The sequence below is a fragment of the Cibotium barometz genome, chromosome 27 (genome assembly GCF_041138505.1).
Source record: "Cibotium barometz isolate CiBa-2024 chromosome 27, ASM4113850v1, whole genome shotgun sequence".
NCBI classification, from domain to species: domain Eukaryota; kingdom Viridiplantae; phylum Streptophyta; class Polypodiopsida; order Cyatheales; family Cibotiaceae; genus Cibotium; species Cibotium barometz.
The window spans coordinates 33,054,606-33,065,582 of NC_141072.1; the positions used below are offsets into that span (position 1 = coordinate 33,054,606).

Consider the following 10,977-nt stretch of genomic DNA (forward strand, 5'->3'; position numbering starts at 1 on the left):
TCCCAGCAACGCCCTTCTCCTGCCTCTCCGCCCCCACCCCCTCCTCCATCCTCGCCTCCCACACATCCCGCAATAGTCCCCTCTACCCTGTCCTCTTCCTCTAAGCCCGCCCTGCCCCTCCCTCCACCTCTGCAAATCACTCCCGTCGCCCTCCAACAGCCCCCAACCCAAAGCAGAGACAGCCGGCGAGCTCTATTCACTGCTTGATTCATCGTTTTTCTGAGCCAATAGAGATAACCATTGCCGCTTCCTTGGTGAGCGCTCTCCCGCCAGAGTCCCCATGTGGGCCCCCCACGATCTTGGGGCTGCCTGTGGATTACAGTTTCTTCCAATGTCTTCCAGTGGAAGGGACAGATATTTTCGAGGAGACAATAGCCCCCATTCGGATGTGTGTGGTTTTTCATCACTCTAGACCTACGCCGCCAGAGAGTGGCGCGACGATGATCTCTTTTCCTTTGAGTGCAGCCCTGAGGACGGAGTGGTACTCCGAGTCGATGGCTGCCGCCATCCAAGGACAGGCACTTGAGCTTTCACACCATCTTCACGATCTTCACATCACCAAGGTGCTCACCCACCTCTGGCCCTTGGCTAGGATGGAGCTTGGAGGCTCAGGTCATAGAGACCAGAAGGAGGAGGTGGTGGCCTCCAGCCTGGAGGTGCTGCTCTTTGTGTTCCTGCATATCTCAATCGTAGTACCCCTCCCCCCTTCTTCCAGATACCTCCATTGTGATCGATGGGTTCAGAGTATGCATACTTTCATGCTCAGACAGAGTAGCATCACATGGAGGACAGGATCCATGCCCACTTGGCATGCCTTCACCCCAGGACGGATTGTGATTATTCCCCATCTAAACCCACGCCCAAGACTCTTCGAGTGAAGGGCAATTCTGATAATTCCGCCTCCCATAGAGATTGATATGCACATAGCCTCATGGAAAATTCAGGGTTTAGGGGGGACCTCAATGCTTTCATAGACGAGGCGTCCTTAGAGGAGAGCTTCACAAAGCTACAGTTGGGCGAGCCATCGACATTCTTTTCCTCCAAGAGCACCACCTTTCCGGGGGGGCGTACCCACCGCTACAGGGAAATTTTACCAAGCAGAAGTCACACTTTTTGGTCTCCATCCTTCGGCCCCTCGAGGACACAAAAAGAAGTTTGTATTTCTGTCAATGAGCAGCTTTTACCGGCAGTGATAGGCTTAGGTGTTGGTCTCTGGTTTGGGCGAGCACAATGGGTTACCATTATGATAGGAGAGGATTGTTATGCCCCGAACGTCACTGCAAGTAGTAGAGTCATCTTATGGAGTAAAGTCCGGCAAGCCCTTTTCCTCAAGTTGACTTTTGGTGCATGAATGGAGACTTTAACATGATTGAGGCAGCAGAGGACAGACTTGGAGGAGGCACGGCCACAGTCACAAGCACAAAGTACTCTGCATGGGAGGAGTTGATACTGGCACTAAGGGGACAGGATCCCTGGCATCTTCCAGAGTTTGGGCGCAACCCTGGGAACCTGTGCTTCTCGCGATCTGATAGGAGAAGCACCGGCCCCAACCTCTCTAGACTTGAGAGGTTTTATGTGGATAAGTGGGCTTGCGGCTGTGGGAGCATATGATTGGTATCTTGGCAGGCACTACTTTTTCAGATCACGCTCCGATTATTCTGTCCTTAGAGGACCCCTGGAGGCAGGACAAGCACGTGAGCTCTAGGATTCCGGGCAGCCTCATACAGGGCCCCGAGATCTGTAGGATAGAGCACATATGGGCAGGACTAGATTTTATTTTAGGCTCTGCCACGTGCACCTTGGATGTGGTGCTTCGGGGAGATCAACAGCTTTTTGCATCATCCATACCCTCCGCGGTCAGTGGGGGAAGATGCAGGGTGGCTTTGACCGCATGCAGAAGCGGAGGGAAGCTTTCTTGAGGCTCTGGCGACCTAGCCCTTTTCTCATCGATAGAGGTGGTGATCCTTCAGACCACCTGTGTGGTTATTCTCCCTCCCCCTGTATGAGATAGCCTTCTCCTCATAGAGCGGCCAGCCGGAGGGGAAGTGTATCTTTCTCCTCTTCTGATTATTTGATCCCCGCCCTGTACATGAGGCGAGTTTGTATCTAGCCCTTCGTTTTTGTATTTAGCCCTTTGTGGCTATTTTTCATTAACTAATAGAAGGATCTTTTTCCCAAAAAAATAGAAAAGAATCATCAGAGCAGAGAGAGTGAACTAGCTGAGTTGCCCATGGCAAACCAGCTGCATCCAGCAACAAAATGCCTGTTCATCCAGTAAGCTATTTAAAATGGAGCCCCTACTTTACAAGTTAATTCTTGAGGGATCACCCCAAATTTAGGGATTGGTTCCCCTGTAGAGGAGAATCTCTGAATGTTTTGTTGATTCAGTGTTGCCTTAGTGCATCCAGATAACCATTGAAAAGATATTAGCAGCTGCCTGACATATTACACCTAGATTTAGGCATAACTTATGGTTTAGAGTTTTAATGATTAGCATAGGTTATATTCACGATTTTGATGGATGCACGTAAAAGGATATTGAAAAAGGGAAGGCACAAAGTATTCTATGATTGAATGAGGTAAACATGTCTGGGAGAAAATCAGTTTTGAAAGTGAAGTAAAATTCGGCAGTACAGCTTTAATCAACGTAAGTACTAAGCCAGAATAGCTGACGTGTGTGAAGCAAGGGACCAATCAAAGCGATTGCTGCCAAACGATCAGCTCCATGGCATAGTTATATTTATCAATGGGCTGCTATGCATGTGTAGACCTCGTGTAGACTTGGGGATAATTTGCAGCAATAAATTGGTTGGTAAAGAGAACTAGACTTTCTCTTTGATACCTTCTCCACAGGAGAACTAGACTTTTTCTTTGATACCTTCTCCACAGGAGATAAAACATCTCAAAACAAAACCTCCAAAAATTTCTTGTGGCTATGGTTCCACCTAAGATAGTTCATACAAACCAGATATCTTCAAGGAGAGGCTGTTAAACTCATGTGTAGACCTCGTGTAGACTTGGGGATAATTTACAGCAATTAATTGGTTGGTAAAGAGAACTAAGACTTTTTCTTTGATACCTTCTCCACAGGAGAACTAGACATTTTCTTTGATACCTTCTCCACAGGAGATAAAACATCTCAAAGCAAAACCTCCAAAAGTTTCTTGTGGCTATGGTTCCACCTAAGAAAGTTCATACAAAACAGATACCTTCAAGGGGAGGCTGTTAAACTCATATCCTCCCTCCATCTGACTTCATTCTTTGTGGAAAAACCAATGCCCCACTCTTGATCATTTGTGCTCAAGACACCGGCTTGCGCTGTTTGTAAGGCCTCCTTTCATGAAGAGAAGCAAGCCTGAGCAACCCACAAAACTGAGATTCCTATTCAAACACCTACTTGGAGATCTCGTCCAGCGTTCTAGCGGCATAACCAAGACCCAAGTGGGGATCTTGACTCCATGAGAAGACTACTCACAAAGCTTCAAATCTTCAACTCATACATAGCATAGACAATGTGTTATGACACCCCCATTAGGTGCAGGTTCATGCATAAGATATGTCACTGCAGTAGACATCTTCAAAAAAAAAAACCATCATATCAATTCTCCAAAAGTGGAAGGAAGACTCATCCATGATGAAGGCTAGCACTAAAGAGAGCACACACATGTGCATGCCCACGGTAGCTGGATGGAAAATTGTACTGCTTTGAACAGAAAGATTTAATGATGCACCATTTGGATAAACCCTTCTCTCCTCAAAGGCCAGCCTATACTTTACCACTTGATACTACAAAAAGGAATCAAGATAATATAAGGTATGTAGACAGCTTACGTTTTGGCCAAAGCATCAAATATTTCTTGCGCCTCTTTAGTAACACCTACACCAATTCGTTTCGCTTCTCTCTCAGCTCGTCTGTGAAAGATGAAAAGTTGCAAAATCATTACAGATCAAAAGCATTCACCAGCATAAGCATCTTGCAAGACAGTGCTTCAAGGTTCATTATCACAGATCCACATTCATGCACACATCCTCCCTTCCAATTGTGCATAAACTTGGTAAGCACCTTATTGTGTCATTTTCTCGGTCATTCAAAAGGTTTAAGTCAATGTTTATGTCCTTCAAATCAAGTGGGCTTTTTTCTCCATGGCTGAGAAGGGTTGTATACTCGATATAATCTGCCTTTATTAATCGAAGGTTACGCCGTGATCCTGTTTGGCCCATATCTTGTGCAGGCATTGTTAAGGGAAAATATGATTATCCTCACATGACAGACCTTTATTTGAGACAGGAAGTGATAATGTTTCTCAAAAGTGAAAGTAAACATTTTCTAAACGCTCCATAGAGGGCAGCATGCATAAAATAAAAGAGCAAAAACAGAACATTTCAGCGTGTCCCACCCTCATATAGAAGTATTGCCATCAACCCTTCCTCAAACAATAAGTTATATCATCATCTCTGGTTAGTTGAACCTCCAAGCACCGCTTTCGGAGCCGAAGGTAAGCATGTTAACAGTTCTGTTTCGTCTATTCTTGAGCAAACAAATATTAATCCCAATTCATACCAGACGAAAATTTGGAATAGTTGACAGCATTCTGCAAAAACAAAACTAAAAGAAAAAATACATATAATTGAGGTTACTGGAAAATATGAAAAATGTATAACAAAGATACAGAAGAACCAAACAAATAGAAAAGGCATGTCATGCTTTGACTTAGTATTTAATCTAGTGCCATTCAAAGCCAGCTACTGTCCACAACTTGCTTATAGTTTGCTGAGTTTAGGTCACTTCCTGCTGCAGAAAACTGCTCAAGGGGTCTACTGGCAGCTGAGAGGAATAACTGATAAAACAAAAGGACCAGATAAATGTTGAAAAACCTATTATGTGCCCCTTCTGAGCCTTTGTACATGCCCTGCACCAAGCATTGAGTGCCTGGACAGAGCTGTTTTCAGCTGCCCAGGAGTGGCTAAAAGTGACTCAGGATGGTTGCCCACTGGTCCTTCCCCCATTCTTTGCCTTCTGACCAAGAACAGATCGTCAGCTTCTGCAAAGTAAATGCAAGATCAAGAACCAGTGTCCAATATCCAACAAACCCCTCAGATTGTGGCAGCACCATCAGTCCATGTTCAACAGATTTTGTTCTCCGAGTTCATTTTACGGGGGGATGCGGTGAGTCCAATGGTGTGTCCCATGTCAGCAGTTCCAATGGCATCGTCAGTACCAAACCCACAAGTGGAAGAAGAGCCATAAGATATGAAGCAGTGCCGACAGGTTGACCACAGGAAGGGAGTTGTTTCCTCCGGTTTGTCCATTTTAACGGTCATGTTTTCAGAAGCTAGAGTCAAATACTACACTGACCGGATCTCACTTGGTATCATTAAAGAAAGGACAGTGGGAAGTGATTATCCAAGTGGAGTTGGAGCAAAGGTCTCTATTTTTTGCCAATGCTCCAGGTTCAGCAAGAGCAAATGTCACATGCATACCCTAATTGGATGCCACGTGGACATTGCTTAAGCGTTTGGGGTAAGGTGGGCTACTAATCAGCCCACACATGCACCCAAAAGCGCAAAGGTTGGTGTCACAATCTGGAAACATGTCCATAGAAAAACTTAACCCATACATAGGATCATGGCAAAAATACATAGGCATCTGGCAACACATGAGCATGCTTTAAAACCACTAAAAAGAAAGATGAAAGCCTACACAGCACTAGGGGCTGAAGTTGGCCCCCCGCCCCCCCCCCCCGCCCCGCCCCGCGCGGCAGGCCCCCCGCTGCTATCTTTATTACCAACAACAAAGTAATCCTGTAGAAGAAAATGGTGGGTGCCAGAGAGTAAGCACTCTACCGGCTCGCACCAAATACATCTAGAATATGATGAAAACAAGTAAAACGAATGCTTGTGACTTCGGTCTCAATCTTCCAAGGGTCCTTCGGGCTCAGCCATACTCTAGTACGTGATCACACCCTCTAGTAGTACAGCTGTCCCCAATAACCAGCCATAAAAACCTTTGCTTTGGCCACCGGTAGGTTCCACCCTGGCCTCACACAAGTATAAACACTATTTGCCTTCAATTTCATCACGAAGAACCCTGCTGAAATGGACTGTACAGGCCTGTTCTCAGCCCAAATCTTTGCCGGACGGTCACCCCAAGTGTAGAGAAGGGTGTCCTGTTGATTGCCTTGAGTTCAAGGCCTTTGGAGCATCAAAACCAGCCCCTATGACTAATGTCCAGCAGTTGTAGCATGCGCTGAGCTAGGACCGTGTGGAACGAGGCCTTTTCTTTAAATTTGAGTTTAGTGAGTCTTCAGCAATCCTTAAAAACAGCATACATGAAACTGAAAGTAGATGTAATAGATTCGACACCAAATGGGGTCCCGAATTACCCACTGAAGGGGGGGCCCCCCCTGCAAGCAGGAGCATTTGCTTTATTTCTTCTTCTGGAGAACTGTAAACAAGCTGAACTGTGTCCACAAGACTGAGCGGACAAACTGACTAACTAACCACCAAACGCAAGGACAGCAACCAAATGCTGGGCAGAACTGTGCATAAGCTTTAGATGATTGTGAAGCTACTTTGAGAGTAATACGCCAGCCCGAGACTAAGGAAAGGTGTGCTGCAAACTCTTGAAGAGAATGAGCTTCTTTGCCTCGGGCTGAGAGCACAAGTATGGCTGTAGGTATGCACAGGCACAAGCCTAAGCATACATGCTTGAGTGCTGATGTTGATCTCTGATTTTCTAACTAATGTTTTTGGGACTGAACTACTCCTGCCTTTTTATATGGCCTATGGGGGCTCGTCAGCTGCCTTGAAGAGGCTGTTGGCCTGCAAGACCTGCTCACGACTGGCTGCAAATGCCATTAAATGCCTTATGTGCATAGTTGGCTGGTGCAAGACTTGGTTGGGCTACTGGGGCTGGTCGACTGGTTCCCCAAGCCCATAAAGGGCTGCCGACTAGTCTAACGTGGCATGACAAGGGGCTTGACTACCCCTTGCAAGGCTAGCCACCACTTGGGGCTGCCTTGGGGCTGGCCTTAGGGCTGGCCCCTTCTACATGTAATGCAATTATATGCCTAACATGCAACTACTGCTACGGTTGACCTCTACATGCTCCTGAATGATGAACACTTGCTGCATTCTCCACAGTGGGTTAAGAGGACTGACCTAAGAGCTGACCTACGTAGCTCGTGCCTGACATGTCCTCGACTAGGCTCATAAAGGGGTCATGGCATGCGACAAATAAGTCCTAAAAGATAATCCTTCTGAACATGATTCTTGCACTGCTGATGAGCCAGTTTGTCACCGTGTACCACAGTGCATGTGTGCACGTGACAATAGTCAACCAACCCCAGTGATGAATCAGAAGCAGCCGCCTACACCAGAAGAGAGAGAGAAAGAAGGCACCTGTGTCTGTAGCACCTGTAGGAGCAAGCAATCAGCCTTTATGCAGCCCTAGAAGCAATCGATCAGCTCCAAACTGACACCTGTCAAAACCCTAGAGTGTCCAGCACTCCCCAAAACTGCTCGAAGTAGGGCGCCTAGCTAGTCTTGGTTTTTCCTACCCAAAATAGCAACACATGGAAGCCAATCTTGCATGAAGAGTGCCCACGCTTGAGTTTTGGCCAAGTTACATTAAAATTTGGTCCAATTGATGTGAACACAACACTCTAAAAATTGTCCGCCCAATTTTAAATGTATGTGAACACTTTATAAACTATCCGCCCAAATTTAACTGTATGTGAACATCTGCACTCATAAACCTTAGTATAATAAAATTGAGTTACCACCAGCAAAACACATAAGACCGTTGCCTCGGTCCCAAACAGGTGTGCACACACGCGTCCACAGGTTTCCAGACGTCCCCGGAGCCCATGGACAATTGCATGCAGAAATCCCAAGCATTGTCCAAGGAGCTAAGACAAGTCATTCATGCATGTCAAATCACACAAATGCTTTATGCACAATATTTTGGATTCCATCTCCCAACTTATTCATCTTGTACAGAACCTGTCTCGGGCACCGCCCTTACAGGTACAAGGAATGCTCACCAAGGTGTCCACCCTTCCATGAGACTTCCTCACCAGGGTATATAGCCTTCCATGAAGCCCTTCCACATGTACTAAGCCATGCAACGAACTCACACCAGGATATCAATCCTTCCATGGAGCCCTTCCACATGTAATAAGCCATACCAAGAACTCATCAAGATTCAATCCTTCCATGGAGCCCTTCCACATGTGATAAGCCATACCAAGAACTCACACCAGGATATCAATCCTTCCATGGAGTCCTTCCACATGTACTAAAACCATGCTTGGAACACACACCAAGGTCTATACCTACCCGTCCATGGTGTTCCTCCACATGTGTATAGTCAAGAATATTCTCCCAGCTTCTAATTAGTTGTCCGCAACAAAAAAGCACCCAAATAAACCTGTAGAAGATCTGAGTAATCCTTGAAGTAGTCTTCATCTACCCACTTCGCATCGAGAGCAGGGTAGTTCTTAAACTTCACAAGAAACCTGCAGATAAGCCTGCCACCAACAGCTTTCCGTTCCTTATGAAATACAATCTATTCCGGTTGAAGCACTTCTTCAAGCTCATCAATTTCAGGTTGATCCTCGATAACTAGCTCAAGCGGCTCAGGATCCTCATAGTTCTTGAGGAGGCTAACATGGAAAGCATTATGTATGCGCCAATGCTCAGGCGAAGCAAGCATGAAAGCCCCTTCATTAATCCGTTCCAACACTTGGAATGGCCCATAGTACCTAGGAGACGACTTTGGGCACTTGCCTTCCTTGTCGGGTTGCTGACGAAGGCATGCCTTCTCAAACTTGAGACACCCAATCACCTTTGAAATCCACATGTTCGCGATGTCTATATGTTTTTTTTGAGTTCTTTGTATGGCTGTCGGTACAAACGAGAAAGCTGTTTCCAGATCTATAGACAGCAAAGATTTCATCCTTCGTGCGAAGGATAAGTGAAAGCACCACCTGCCATAAACAATCTCAAAAGGTGCTTTCCCAGTGGAAGTGTGCACTTTCCCAGTGGAAGTGTGCACTGTACTGTTATAAGCAAACTCCACAAGTCGCAAGTACTTCTCCCAATCTAATTTCCGCTCAACAACATAACACTTGAGCAAATCAAGTTCAGCTGAATTTGCAATTTCACTTTGCCCATCCATCTGAGGATGATAGGCTGATGAAAAAATCAGCTTTGTGCCCATATTATCAAATAAAGCCCACCAAAACAAACTTGTGGTTCTCGGATCCCGATCGCCCACAATAATCTTGGGCATCCCATGATGCTTAAAAATCTGAGCCAAGACTATTCCCGCCATGTGCTCAGGCTTAATATTCTTTCGCACACGAATAAATGAGCCTGCATGCTAAGCCTGTCGATAATGGTCCATATGGCATCATTCGCTTGCTGCATTTTAGGCAAATCCATGATAAAATCCATGGCTATGGTCTCCCACGGCTGATCCGGAACAAGTTAACGAGGTTGAAGAAAACCAGGTACCTGCCTTATGCCTGTCAAACTTCACTTTCTCGCAAACCATACATTCACGCACATAAACGTCTGTGTCTTTACGCATGTTTGGCCAAAAAAAAGTACCTCCCCATAGCCTACGTAGTTGCAAGAATTTCTCTACATCCTGCATACGATGGTGCATGGCATTCATCCATCACCTTAAGCCGTAAATCCTTATGCACACTGTCGCCTGCACCCTGCACTGGGGTACACAGTGACACAGTGACATGATCATCAGTGAAGCATTTGTATAGAAGTAAAACCTTTTTTAGGATTATTTGTCGTACGCCGTGACCCCATTGTGAGCCCTTAGTCCAAGGACAGTCAGGCACGACCTACGTAGGTCAATCTCTGAGCCTTAGAGGTCAGTCAGATGCCAGTCCTCTTAACCCACTTGGAGAAAGCATCATACAAGAGCATGTAGGTGTTTGCCATAGCCCTAGTTGCATGACTATGTCCCGTAGAGCTTAGCGCAGCTCCCACGGCCATCTGAGACCATTTGAACCCTTAAACAGGCCCGAGAACTTGTCCTCAGTTTGTTGTCCAACTCTCACTAATGCGATCACATAGCCTGCACAAGCATGCATCCTACTTGGCAGAGCACCAAGCCTACACTTAGCCACTATCCAATGTCTAAACTAGGAACTGCTAGGTGCCTGAGTGCTTACCAAAATCATAAAGGGGGCCTCACAAAATAGAGCACATCCATCACCCGCAATGACAACAGGCATGTATATTTCTATAAAGGGACACGAAGAGACAATGTGTGAAAGGCAAAGTACCCAAAAATGGCAGCAATAGGTTGCCTACCCAATTAGCAAAAGTTTCAATGCAATGTGTAAAACACAAAGTTATCCAACTTAGCTGGCATACTTTTTCCATTAATAAAACACCGCTCTCCACATTTTCAACAAGTGTTTTGAAGCAGCTAGCAAATGGGGAGATCACACTAAAGAGTAGCAAATTCAACCCGTTACCCAACCAACAGCAAAAATTGTAGATTAGTCTAAGGTTTCTTATGTCGCACATAAACGCTTATTAAAAACGACATCATGGCAAGCCATGCAACAAAACACATGCATTACAGCCTCATGGCGAAAGTGTGGTTTAGTATACTCTAATTCAAAAGTGCAACTCAACAACAGATGGAGGAAAATCATAATCACAAATACTTGCCCGACAGTTGAGCAAGGATCGTGTAAGATTCAATGACATCACGGTATGGTGTTTTCAATCCAGAGAGTATCATCAACAGTTGGTGCATGAGTAGGATGATGCAGCTAGCAAAGAAGATGGGACTTTCTGCGTGATCGGAGAACCACTGATAAAGAAGATTACAATGGCTCCAATTCAACAACATTAAGCTGGATAGAAGCTATGCAGAAGTGATTTAGCAATGACTGAACTTCGACATATTGAAGATTCTCAGTTTAAAAGTGTGTTGAT

The 10,977-nt window shown here is 45.6% G+C and overlaps 1 protein-coding gene across 7 annotated transcripts in view; it reads right to left on the bottom strand.

The window, feature by feature from the left end:
- LOC147623305 (uncharacterized) overlaps positions 1 to 10,977 on the bottom strand; it is a 42,697-nt gene that overhangs the window by 30,570 nt on the left and 1,150 nt on the right. For all 7 annotated transcript variants that reach the window (XR_015269367.1, XR_015269364.1, XR_015269366.1 and 4 more), the window contains exons 2-3: positions 4,064 to 4,225; positions 3,832 to 3,912 (exon numbers count right to left, since the gene is read on the bottom strand). Coding sequence is in view for 1 of the 7 variants with exons in the window: in XM_086821417.1 (XP_086677543.1) it covers positions 3,832 to 3,912; positions 4,064 to 4,225 (243 nt within the window). In the remaining 6 variants the exon portion in view is untranslated. The remainder of the gene's footprint in view (positions 1 to 3,831; positions 3,913 to 4,063; positions 4,226 to 10,977) is intronic.